At 38.9% G+C, this 14001-nt stretch overlaps 1 protein-coding gene across 1 annotated transcript in view; it reads right to left on the bottom strand.

The window, feature by feature from the left end:
- Positions 1 to 14001, bottom strand: part of APBB1IP (amyloid beta (A4) precursor protein-binding, family B, member 1 interacting protein) — a 49223-nt gene that overhangs the window by 24125 nt on the left and 11097 nt on the right. The window contains exons 5-7 of the mRNA XM_009873079.1: positions 12385 to 12544; positions 8705 to 8826; positions 551 to 625 (exon numbers count right to left, since the gene is read on the bottom strand). Of these exons, the coding sequence (XP_009871381.1) occupies positions 551 to 625; positions 8705 to 8826; positions 12385 to 12544 (357 nt within the window). The remainder of the gene's footprint in view (positions 1 to 550; positions 626 to 8704; positions 8827 to 12384; positions 12545 to 14001) is intronic.

Raw genomic sequence — 14001 nt, 5'->3', positions numbered from 1 at the left:
AGCAGGAAAGGCAAGAGGCTAAACTGATCTTCTGGAAAAGCACAAAGGTTCTTTTTCTGTTACAACACTGCTAATAATTTGAGGTAGTGAGAAGTACTTTTAACCTAGATAATAATTGTTTGCTATTGATCAATCTTACTAATATCAAGTCTTACTAATATCAAGTCACAATGGCTGGCCTGAGGGCCATGCTACAGTTGTTTCTTTTTCTCATACTTGTATAACGCTGCTTTTATTGTTATCATGGCAATAGTCTTCACAGAAACACTAAATAAAAATGTTTCAAGGCATTTGGGTCTATAACAACAAAATAATTTTCTATTGTTTAATTTCTCTGATAGGAGATAAAATCTGCATTTTCGATGTTGAGCAGTAGATGCAGAAGAAAATCCACATATTAAACCTCAGACACAAAGGCACCAACCTTCACAGAACTTCCTGTTGTTACACATTTGCCCAAAAAAACCTAAATGCTGTTGTTGTAGAGCAAATGCAGATGATGGCAGAGTTCTCATGACATTTACATCATCAACTTAGAGAGTTGGCTTACCTCCAGTAAAGCCTCTTTGTTTTTATCATTCATTTCTTTGCTTTCAGTCTTCCCTTTGTTTGCCAGGTAGAAATTCTGATTAAGACACAAAAGAAAATGATGTTCATTGCAAAGACAGCAATACAAGTAACTAGATCACCACAAACCCATTCAATAGTTACTCAGTCCTTTAATACCGAGGACTAAAGCTAGCAGAAGCAGGAGGCAGATGCTTATGGATCCGTCTTATAGAAAAGTTTAATCACAGCTGCCTGCTCATGAGTTTTAATTCTTTATTTTGAATGCAATTCAAAAATAATACAAAATTAGTTTTGCCTATGTGTATACAGACTCCCAGATTAAAAACACTGGCTTATGGTTTTGGCTGTTTTTTCTGGATCAATGCATTTGATTTTATCATTTCAATTTTCACCACTTCCTGTATTATTACAGACAGCGGAAAACATAACATTTTATTGCATGCTGATATATGACAAGTACAATGCAGTATTAAAAGGCAGAAAGCAATCTTCCTAACAAACCAATTTGGTAATTTGCACGCCTCACATCTGGTACTATGGATATAACTCAGCTCTTAATTTTTAATAAAAGTGCTTATAAGCCAAAGCCTTTATCCAAAGTTACTACTTTCTACTTCCTGCTCGTGCACTGCAAAGCTTTTTTATGCAGTGATGAAGGTATTCAGAAATCTAGAAGAAATCAAAGAAATTATAACCATGATAACTCAGCACATGTGCTTCAGCCTACTGAAACGAACGTTACACTTTTAAATGACCCTTCAGTTCTGTTTCAAAAGGCTGTGAAGCTGCAGCTGCTCTCATAGGACCTATCTGTAAATTCAGGCAGTGGGAAGGTAGCTCAGAAACATGGCAGACTTTCATTCTGGAGCATGTGCAGTGGCTTTGCTCAACAGCAAGCATGGGCAGATGGCAGAGCCTGGCTGCCTGCAGACTGTAAGGCAGCTGGGCGTGAAGGAAGCAGGTAGATCAAGGAGCTATGCCATGCATCAAGAAGCATTTGGATCCACTGGTTTGAGGCCAGCATGATAACACTCAAAGTTCTCATGCTTTATCATTTTTTAAACAAACATACCTGTAGAAGAGGAGCTTGGGTTTGGAAAATACCTGACACATGGGACAATGACTTGCCTGGAAGAGGCGGGGAAGACCCCAAAAACCAGTTCTTGACTACAAAAAGCTAAGTTTGCAGAACAAAGGGTATAAAACAAACACCATTGTCTAGGAAGTAGACAAAATCATGAAAACATGACAAATTTTGAAAGCAATCGGCTTTAAGAACTAATCCTAATTCTTCAGCAATTCTGTAGGAAGAAAAGTAACAATTTATCTGACTTCTCATCTCTATTTTTTTATGTCTCAAGACTCACATGCCTAGAACTCCACAATGACAAAACTACAATTGCAAACGATACCAAAAAACAAATGAGAATTGTTTAAATGAAGGAACACGCCATTGCTACAGCATAGGAAAGAAACAGACAAGCAGTAAATCTGCCCTGCCAGCCTACCATGCTTACAGCAATGAGGTTTATCTGAAGTGAAACCCTGCTCTTCCACACAACCACATCTTCTTTTTCAAGCAGTGCTGCAAAACAGCTGTCTGCCGGAACACAAGCCTCGCAGAAGATCATTTTTGGAGGGTCACCAGCAGAGGAAGGGGAAGAGGTGTGGGTGATCCCCAAACCAGTTCTTTAGAATGTGAACTTTTAAGACAGCAGTTTAAGTCAAACACAGGACATCAGAAACAGACACGTGCAATTTGGCCTATGCTAATGCCATGTCTGTAGTGTGAACTTAAGAAAAGAAACTTGAACACTCAATACAATAGACAGTTACACTAGGAAGTAGAGCAGTGTTCTTCTCTAAGATATGCAGCAGCACACAGCTGGCTCCAGAGTGCCTGGGCACATTTTTAGTCCATGGATGAAGGTAAGCAAACACTAAGAACCACAGCCTCGTGACTACATCAGAAGACAGTATTGATATTGGGGAAAAAACCTGAGCCAGCTCCAAACAAAACCCACTTACAAGTGTGTCCTTAGTACAACCCATGCAGCAGTGATTGCCTATGCAGTCCAAAACTATAGGTCTGCCTGCGTGACAATGTTCCACTCATCCCATGGGAAAAAAATCCGTATTGTGGTAAGTAGCTGCAGCCAAGTCCTCTGCACACATGCGATAGCTCTTCTTCATGGAAAGCACTATGACAGCATGGCTGGCTTGCTGTTGGCACACCCACTTTTGCACTGACGAAGGCATGAGGAAAAACCTCAGCAGGCTTTTTCAGGCTGGGTTGGGCCTCCAGACCTTGGGATGGATTTGGGAAGTAGAGGGACATGCAAGCTGTAAGCCTTGTGCTTCTGTAGATCATTACAAAGACATAGTATAACCCCTAAAATACACAATGAACATTTATCAAAGTAAGTACACCTTATCACTGTCTCAACAGGGCTTGGCTCCTCAGCTTTACTACTGGTGGGGAGAGCATTCATCTGGCCCAGTCAGCCTTCTAAGTGCACTGCTAATAAGAAAACAAAGCTCCTCTGATTATAAGTGATTCACAGTCAGGCATCTGGCATTTATTTAGCAGCAACACAGACCACCCTGTATTGACATAATCAATGGTAAAGAGAGAAAGTTCGTAATGATATCCATGCTGGATCTCTAACAACGCAGCTTTTTCATTAGGGTAACAGGGGCTCTGTCACCTAAGCCAATGTTACACAGATGTACACTGTCGTCTTTCACCTGTCAACACAAATTTCATTTATTAATGATTACCTCCCTTATGTCTCTGCCCTGACATCTGGAAGTACATTGTACTTACTCCTTGTCAGTGGCTAAAAACCTGTGGAACAGATTGTACACTGTAGTCATTCTATCACTGTGTGGTCTCCTGTTTTTGATGAGAAGCATTCATCCTATAGGAGGCAAACCACATGTGTCCACAAGAGGTCATTCCAAGTCCAGTAGTCAAAGGTCATAACAAAAGGCAAGCTCTTTTCTTTCTGGACACCACAGGGAAACACATGTTTAGTTTGGGGTGTCAGGTCATTAATGGAACAAGATGTGGCTACAGAACACCCTTCTGCATATGTCTACAATCTGAGAATTAACTATTTTTTTTACCTTCAAAAGACAATATCTTTCTCTTGATAGAAAGCTGAGCTTACTTAACAGGATGGATTCATCCTCTTGGGCTGATAACATAAGAAAGTAAACATAAAGGGTTATTCTAACAAACAAAACAAAGAATGTTGGCACACTCAAGTCAATCGGTTTGCTTTGTTTGCACTGATTGGGTTGTTCACTGCAGAGATGAGCCATCGAGTGTTTTTGCTGAATTATTCCCCGTGCCTACACACGCCACACCAGCTGAAGCTGACACAAATCCAGTTGCTCTCCCAAGCCATTCTGCCTGACTGAGACTAATGCGGTGGTAGGTTTGACACGTACCGCTAGCCAGGTATGACATCCTTAAGAGACACTACACCTGCATTTGCCCCTGTGCTTATGCAGGACAGTGGCGAAACACGTTGATGATCCATCTGGCTTTACATTAGCAGGAAATTCCATATACACACAAGAAAATCCTGTGAAGATTTTATAGCCAGCTTAATTTTGTGCTTTGTACTGTAAAGTACCACTACTCTATGCATACAACCTTTCCACTTAGATACAGCCATGTCCTTTTGTGCTGAAAGGCATGTAAAAAATAAAATAAAATCAAGCTCTCTCTGCTGTATAACCCTCAAATAGTGGAAGATAGAAGGTGTTTTCAATAGTTTCAAAGAACATCTCTGGTGGCATGTAAGCAAATCACACTTGGATCATCATGGAAATAATACCTTTAACTACTGCACTGCCAAATTCTCATAAGTGTTCCACATCTCTGTATTCGTAAAAAAGAATTACCTAAATGAAACAGCATTTCTCATACCTTTAATCTTTTTTCCATATACACTCCCATCCAGGCTGCAATGCAGCAGCTATTTCTCAGTACGTAGCAAAGAAATGGGCATTCAAGGCAGCATCCTCCCTCTGCTTACCCTTCCTCTTAAGTTGTATTTTTGCTTTCAAGCTATTGAAACTGGTTTTCCAGAGGATCTGCAAGATCCACAACAGCACAGATCAGGCAGTAGGTAGCAATCAAGGCAGCTGCTCCACACACGTCTATCTTCTTCGTGCAATGAGCTTCGTGCAACGAACATTCGTGCAATGTTCATGCCTACCCAGCCTGCACCCAGAATGAGGCAAGAAACTGGCCCCGCTCACATCTCATTTCAGCCTATTGCAACTGCATACTGAATGCAGCACACTTTGTGCAAAAAAAACCCCAAACAAAACATGTCTGTATCTACAACCTGTATCATGATGTGTGCCCCTGAAAAAGCACATATTAAAAATACTAGAAGATACCTTTAAGTTCTCTGAAGATCACAAATGTAAATAAAGAAATTAAGCTAAAGGTGAAGCTCTTCTGAAGCCCCAAAACACTGCTTTTTAAACTGTTTAATTCATTTTATGTTTTAAAAAAACACTACAGCTGACTTTTCATGTTTTGAGGATGACAGTCTTAATCACCAAAGAGGGTGGAATATGGTACAAGTCAAAGACATACAGAAGCTACATGCAGCTGACAACAAAGCATTTAGTAGGTTGATTAAGGCATCTGCAAAATGGTTCAAATACATAGATTGTTTCTGTGTCACAGTCCTAAGGCAAAAAAAAAAATAAATTACTGAAGTAGCAGCTTCAACTTGAAACTTTACCATGGTCTGAAATACATTAATAGAGGAGAAATTAAGATTACTAAACAGTGGGAATGCAGTGAAGAACGCTTCCCTTTCTCACTTCTGTTTCTCTGCACATTTGCCAGCACACTCAATGATCAGGCTCCCTGCGATACTTCCATGTTTCCTGGGTAACAGTGGAGACAAACGAAAAACCTTGATTCATAAAGGTGGCCAGTGTGGTGAAAAACAAAAGCATCACCTGGTGAACACTAGCCAGATTTCACTGACTTCAAAGTATTCAGATGTGAAATTCACTCTAGCTGTCCTGTTACGAAAGACATTACGAATTCTAACCCCACCTCCTTCTCATGCTGCTGTTCTCTTGCTTTTGCCTTACATAAGAGGGAGCAGAATCATACTCTCTGTACAGATTTTCATTAATTTTCCAAAATACTGTTCAAAAATAATGAAAACCAACCGAACAAACCCCATATGCATGTGGCGTCACCTGTACTGCTTGAATTCAGCTTGTCTGCTTGTATCAGCAAAAGAGAAACAGGGGAAATCAAAAGCCATGTGAGGAAAAATCAAATATAGTGCTTTAAGAGTGTGATTAGCATTTACAGTCAGGAGTTTAGATTCAGCTGGCCCTTACAAATATCCTCTTTAAAAGAAGCAAAAACAGTTCTTGAAATTTTTTTAGTCTGTTTTATCTGAGAAATATTCTATGAGCTTTTTGAAAGGAGGTGTTGAGATCTGCCAAATTCTGCTTTCAAGAACAAGAAGAACATCACTCAACTGCACGACAAAGCATCACCTTCCCTATGTTATAAAGGTTTTCTTTATCTGCACACATATTAATATCCATTTTTGTTTCATTTTTCAGTCATAGACTTGTAACGCTCCATGTCTGTCGATAAGTCACTTACGCCAATCATGGAACACTCTTTTACTGTGAGTTCCTTCCCTGCAGGGTAAATTATATCACAGTGAGGAAAAGGCAAAAATGTGTATGTCTTTGTAAAGAGGGGGACACCTGAGGATTTTTTAGATGCTTTTTCCAAAATGTATTCCAAATACTTTTAAAAAACTCTGTTTTCAGAAACAAAGCTGCAGAAAAATATTAGGGAGTACTATATAACAAGAATTACAATCTTCAAAAAAAATTAAAAAAAAGCCACTGGTGTTAGCTGAGCAACATGTTGCTAGCACAGACATAGAGGATAAATCCTGAATTTCAAAACCTCAGTTCCTCCTTAGAAAAATGAAATGTGTAATTAATTGTTGTTTAATCTATACCAGGCATATAACTAGTTCACAGAAACAGTGAATATTGGCACAGGTCATAAACTTCCTCCAGAGGTCTACCTGTTTTAGCAATGCATCTAGACATCTTTATAATAAGATTTTTTTAAAGCATTTCATTATGTCAAACCTTTGTAATAAAAATTTTGTAATTAATTTGCATAGGAGTAAATTATAGGCACTTGGCCATCTTTGAATTTGCCTCTTTCTCTTTTTCTCCCCCCCAAAAAGTCTGCAAGTTATAAAACTGAGATCTCCACAGACAACCTCCAACAGAATGAGCACTAAATAATACAGCAAGGAATCCAGCTGCTACTGCATTACCACCACTGGCTGTGTTGAAAAAAATCATTCTGCAATATCTGTACTCGGAAAATGAGTTTACAAGGCAACCTTGACTGAGGTAGGAGGAGGCTGAATGTACTGAGAATACAGCAGCAGAGCACTGGGTTTCAGTTTCTCATTTGTTACACCATAATTTCCCTAAGTAGTTAGGTATTCACACTCCCTGCCCCCCACCAACTCAGCATGTCCTTTTGCTTCACCTTTCCAGGCACTCAGTCCAGGTCATGTATTTTACCATGTTAATTATTACCTAGTGTGAGCTCTGTCTGTACAACACTGGTTATTTTCTGCCAAAAAGACAAACTGCTGATATGACTGTACTATTCTGCCTGTCTCACAATGTTTGAATTTACTAAGCCTGACAGATGGTTAGACTTTATTGTTGGCAAAACCTTTCAATGGTGTGATAGCCAGAACTGAGACAGTTTCCTTAGGCTGTTCATTTTAGAGCTTATCACGGAGCAGCTGAAGCCCAAGGACTGCAGACATGTTCACATCAAGCTCAGCACATCCTGAGATGGGAGAACAGACACATACTGTTATCCTGGTTTTGGTATAGGTCATGTTTATTTCTTCACTGCAATCAAAATGCCCAGAATCTTCATCCAAGATTTACGTCCTAAGGGAGGTTCACAGCCTTGCCCTAAGCCACTTGCCGTAATACTACTATTAGTGTACCAAGCAAACATACAACGGAACCTCTGCTGCTAGCTATGTTTATGCACATTAGGAAGGATGACATGTTAAGCTATCACGTAGGTTTTACTTCCATACTTGGCTTTGCTGTTTTGTATTAAAAATCAACATCAATCCATGTACACTGCAGCGTAAGTTTTCTTTCCCTGACTATGGGTACTTGTTATACCAGTGAAGGAAACTTCCTCCTCTGCACATTTTATTTGAAACACTGGCTCGTTCTAAAAAAGCCAAACCAACACAACTTCTTAATGAGCAACTCGGTGATATTTGCTGCCAAATTATTCATTTGACTCATTTTTTCAGCAACACTGAATTGTTCATTTTTCTCTTGCTGCCCTCAGGAAGAACCAGATGCTCAGTGTGCTGACAGACTGCCGACAAGGGGCAAAGATCTAGTGCCCCAGAATCCATCAACTGTGTATGTTGTAAACACAGTTTTGACCACACATCACAAGAAACAAATGCGTATACACCTACCCTAAATAATTTAGTGCAATTCAGTGTGCAGACCCTCTTTTTACAAAGTTAGTGTGCACAAGTTGCCGTTCACCCAGTTCTTCTTTCTGGTGCAAACAAAATCCTGATAAGCTCTCAGTAGTACTCAGCATATGCTTTATGAAATTTTATGTACAACTGGTAAAAACTGGTCCTTCAAGAAATTGTTGATTTACATCAGTGGAAATAGTAGAGTAACTGTAGTAATGACAAAGGCCAGGTTTTTACAACGGTGCCAGCTCACCCCACTTCTGAGAGCTGTGCCTGAGGAACAGCTTGTACCAGCTTGTGGAGAACCACATGCTTCATTTTTTTTACCACTCTAGACAGGACTTTAAAACAGTATCAGAAAAGAATAGAAAGCACTGATTTTCAAATCTTTGCATTCAACACTCTGCTTTGATGGTGTTTTTTTGTTTGTTTGCTGAAAGTGCAATTTTTGCTTTCCCTAACTCCAAACTGACATTGCTGAAAGCATATTAATAATTCAATAGGCAGTATACAGACTAAATTACATAACTGTAGACTCTTACCCAAACATCATATTATCTTACCTGGGGATTTTTAAATAAAGCGTATTTTTCACTTTTTTCCAAAAACAGAATCTTATTCTCAGTGTCTCGAGTCCAGTTTGATAACACTTCAACAACATTTTCATGGTCTTCAAAAAACCTTTCTGGAGAGACAGAAAAGGTAACGTAAGACACCCAAACTCTCTTTCCCCTCTTCTGAGGCTGCGGAAGTTCCTGTGCAAGAATGCAATTATTATCTGATGGTCACTCAGAGCTGAACTCTTTTCCACTGCCCAGAAGGGAGCAAGATCACATGAAAATAGTGTCATGTGGAAAGGGCAAATCAGCTACAGAAGATGCCTGTGGCATGCTCCTGGATTCCTCCTGCCTCTCTGTGTTGCTGTCCAAGGGCTGCAAAGGATGGAAACACTGACCCACCAGGAGTAGATGGTTACACCCATGTCTCTCAACGGCTTTCTGCTTTGGTTTATTAAGGTTTACAGTATGATTGGGGTGGTTATATATTTGCATTGGCTACCGAATTGAAAAAAAAATAGTAAAAATTTATTTATTTGATTTTTTACTAATTGGAACAAACAAAAAACTGCTTTTTGTCAGCAGGGCAAATTCTGTACATTGAAAACAAAATGTTTCATTTCAAGCAACAGTATTTAAAAACAGAAATAGCAAAACAAAGGAAATTGGAAGTCAGACTGAGAACTCATGTGAAAATACACTGCTTCAACCAGCATCTCTGTAGTTAAAAACCCTCACCAGAAATGTGGCAGACCTATTGCCAGTTCTCTCACTTCTTGATCTAAACCCAGATCCTCCACCCAGGAAAACCACAGAGTATGCTGACCACAGAGAACTCCTATCTCTTCTTTTGCAATTTCACTCGTATAAAGTAGCTGAACACTCACATAGTCCCCAGTTGGAAGGAAAAGGAATTGAGAATAATTTGACAGGTAATTTTGGAAGGACCCAAACTGTATTTTTCTACAAATTCACTAGAAATTTAAAATTGGGCAGGGAAATTACCTAGCTCAGATTTTCAGTTTGATTTTGGCAGTTTCCTGGCAAGAGCTTACTCTCATTTCAGTGATCTGTGGTGACATCTTTCAATGACCTAGGCTGGCCTGGTGTAAAAGTTGATAACAGAACATACACTTTGTAGGCTTTCTTTAACACTTCTTGTTACATTTGACAAAGGTTCAGTATGCCACATCAAAACTAAATTTTATGAATTAATTAAATTCACAAAATGAGATTAGCTTCAGGACCAGTTCACATGTACACAATAATTTTTAACAACACAAGCAACACAACACTTTTCATTTAGCAACTGATACTTCTGCAATGCACTGGAAATATAAGGCACTATATAAAACAGTTTGAAAGATAAACAGTATCTTATAGTCCAGGTTAGCCACAGAATAGTTCTCAGGTTGTAACACTACTTATTTAAAGCTAATTTTTGCTACATGTACTTCTGTCTGTTCATTTCCAGTATCAGGCTGCACTTGTATAAAAGGTATGAGTTTGCTATCCACAGAATGGCCCTTTTTATATTACTGTTACAAAAAAACACCTGTCAAATCCGGATGCCTATTTTAAGGCAATAGTTTCTATTGTAAAATATATGTTGGTATATACAGCCCAGTGTTTTATCATGATCTCACTACTGGGATTATCTGTGACATTTAACATCCAATTAAACTAAAACTGTAGTTTACTTTACGTAGGATGATTTAGCTCTGTCAAGGATCTTCTGACAGAAAACTAACTTGGACTTTCAGTTCAGCCAGAAATATTTGCTGCTCGGATTTGCTTCTTCAAGAGAATGCAATTTTATTTTATTGAATACTAACACAGAAAGCAGGCAGAGAGGGAACGTACAGGAAAGCCTGTCTTCTAAGCATTCTGCCTAGTAATAGAGCTATCTAGAACTAACAAGAAGTATATTGATAGGAGTAAAGAATAGTTTACGTTATTTTGAGCAAAATTAATTGCATGTTGCTGTGCACTGAAAGCAGAAGAAAGATTATGTACCATTCCATCCATATCAAAATTCCCTTTTGCAAACCAAAAAGGTTCCATTCTCAGCTGATTTGGACCTGGTGATAGACATCTTCATCTGGACTTCATAGACTTTTCATTTTTTCCTGAACCAACTACTGATTTATTTCCTTTTCTACTCTTCTTCTGTCCTGGCTTTTAAAACAGTTTTTATTCATTATGAGGGTAATTATACTAATAGCCTAACTCAAAGCACGTAGCAGTTGCTGGGACTAAATTAACAGAAGTAATTTTTGCTTACAAAAAAAGAGCCTAAGCATCAACACCGATGTTTGTAGCATATGATCTCCCTTATGTCTTCATTTTTAATTGTGTGATGGGCAATTCAAAATCTCTATCCAGATTATGAAGAAACACAAGTACATTCTTTTCAATGATTATGGAGATTTAGAAAATAATCTGTTTATATGCTGTCATTCCAACACTCAGACATGTTTGTCCAAGTCACACTAGACTAGAGAGAGCAGCTTTCCTAGACAAGAAAACACTAAAATTATTCAAAGTGATGTTTCTGACATTTCTAAGGTGTAATAACATTTCCAGTCTTTCCTTAGCTAAGTGGGTACAAAAGAATGCAGCAACTCGGCTTTACGTGTCATCCTAATCTAATAGAAAGAACAGATTGACAATTAATGTCTCTGCCATTCTTACAAGCAGATGAGCATCTCCTTCCTTATAAGCAGTCAAGCTCTTTTCAGCTATTTTTATTTTCCTTTGTTTTAGTTTAGCAGGATGGTTATTCCTGGGGCTCTTTTAAAGTGTAATACTAATATTTAACTTTCTGTGTGCATTTTTACATCTCTGCTGGGAGACTGTAAACAAAGAATGCTAAAGGCTGTTTGACAGTTTTCTGTTTCTCTAGGTCAAATGCCACTGTAGAAGTTAAGTTGTAGCAATTTTCCTTTTCCTTTTGATGTGAATACTTTTGCAGACTGGACAAGAAAAAGATTCTGAAATAACTCACAGTTAGATAATACTCCATTCTCAATCAGGCTTTGAAGTCTTTTTGAAACAAGATTCATTAGGTTGCACCAAACAATACCTAAGTTTTGCACAGCTGTTTCCTAGGGAGATGGAGGCCAGGCTAGTTACTCCCTAAATCAAAAGGTACCACCAGCAGAGCTGCAGCTCTGTCAGACAGTAATAACCTGTCCAAAATTGCATTTAAGAAATTGACTATCACAAGTGAAAAGCATTAGAGATGACTGAAAGGCTTCTCAGACAGTCTCGTTTAATTACAGGATTTGTTAGGCCAGTGTGCAACAGCCCACTGACAGCACTTCAGCACTGCGTCCTCTCTTCAAAGAACAGAGTTGAGAACTTGTGTGTTCTGGTCTGTCACTGCCTTGACAAACATTATGAAATCCATGCTGCCCCTTCACCTTGTATAAAATAGAATAATGGAAGTAATGCTGGGCAAGGAGCCTTCTGTAGCTTACAACACGGCCAGATGGAAGGCACATTGGTACAGCAAGAATGGCCCACGTACCTTCCTGCAGCATCTCTCAGCTTAGGGACACCAACGTTTCAACACCAGTGGTCATATGGGCAGAAGAAAAGTTGTTAATTATCTTTTCAAGACTACCAATAGCACAGGATACACTAGATCTATTTGCTATATATTCTGCCACTATGCCACTTACCAATTTGCAGCTCTGGGTACATTTCATAGAGACACCAGTCAACGTTGCAGTCACAATGGGTTTTCTCAAAGAGATTGTCTAAAACATCCCGTGTCACCTGACGCTCATCCACCATTAGTGACTTTGTGCTGTTATCGTACATGTGCACCTTGACAACAAGCTGAGTACAGAGCCACAGAAGAGTCAGTTAATTTCAGAAGCAAGTAAAAGACTGGTCTAAATCTGCTAACACAGATAAGAAAGATTAAGGCTGAAGGTTATTACTGATTCAAAGGCATCCTGTCCCACAGTGAGCTGAGGAAATCAAAGAGCTTGCAAGCTTTCACAATATATTGCCACCAAAATAAAGACCTTTTCTCAAAAGAGAAAATTGAACCGTGTCCTATGCATGACTTTAGGAAAGGTGAAATTGCTACGGCGAAAAAGCAGAATTTAATCTCTTTACTAAATCTATTAGATGTGCAATTAAGGAAAATGCTTGATAGGGAAACTAAGTACAAAAGGCAGAGTGTCCTTAATGCAAGCTAGAAATGTGGAAAGTTTAGTTTTAAATGAGAAAAAAAATGGAAGAATCTTGCCATACCAAAAGACTAAGCTGAAATCAGATTGTAGTAAGAGGGACAGTAGCCCAACATCCATCAATAAGCAAACAGATGAGTTACAGATGACCAAATTAACCTAAGATATTATTTCTTCGTATTGTGATGTATTTGTTAAACGAGAAACAGTGTGCACTTTCAGAGAGGAACAATGGAAGAAAATGTTGAAGTACACAAATTGTGCTAAAGAACTCCAAATACTTTACAAGGAAATTACTGAAAATACTCCACTAGTACTGAAAAAAGAAGAAAAATTATCTACAGAATCTCTACATGGAAACTGGAGCTAAACTGGTGCGTTGGGAGGACTTCTCTATATAGTCTTGTTTGAACAGCTCCTTATTTTAAAATGTGTGCACAAGAAGCTTTGGTACTATAGAGACAATCTCTGTTAAAGATCAGGTAAAAGGAAAAAGTGATGATCCTCAAGAGAAAATCTATGCCATCTCCGAAAAGTAAAAGCAAATGTAACAAAGAACATCGACTTGCTTTGATTCCAACCCTTGTAAAGATTTTCCTCTCTAAAATAAGCAACTGAGCCATAGTGCAGATTATAGAGGAAAAAGAAATATTGTGCATGCATAATCTACATGTTTGCAGAAAAAAGGGTATTTTTGTCTGGTTATAGTCGACTGCTCAGAAACATGCATGCAGCTTTCACCTTCATAGCAGCATGGAATGGCTGAGATTGGAAGGCACCTCTGGAGGTTATCCGGTCCAATTCCCTGCCCAAGCAGGGCCACCTAGTGCCCATTGTCCAGAACACTGTCCAGATGGCTTCTGAGTATCTCCAAGGTGGGAGACTCCACATCATCTCTGAGAAACCTGTGCCAGTGCTCAGCCATCCTTCACAGTGAAAAAGTGTTTCCCGATGTTCAGATAGAATCTCCTATGTTTCAGTTTGTGCCCGTTGCCCCTGGTCCTGTCACAGGGCACCACTGAAAATCATCCTCTTTGCATGCTACCTTCAGGTATTTCAATAGATTTACAAGATACCTCAAGAACCTTCTATTCTCTG

The sequence above is a fragment of the Apaloderma vittatum genome, unplaced genomic scaffold (genome assembly GCF_000703405.1).
Source record: "Apaloderma vittatum isolate BGI_N311 unplaced genomic scaffold, ASM70340v1 scaffold16507, whole genome shotgun sequence".
Classification (NCBI taxonomy): Eukaryota; Metazoa; Chordata; class Aves; order Trogoniformes; family Trogonidae; genus Apaloderma; species Apaloderma vittatum.
Note: the sequence above shows the minus strand (reverse complement) of the source record. Positions and strands in the feature narration are given on the sequence as shown.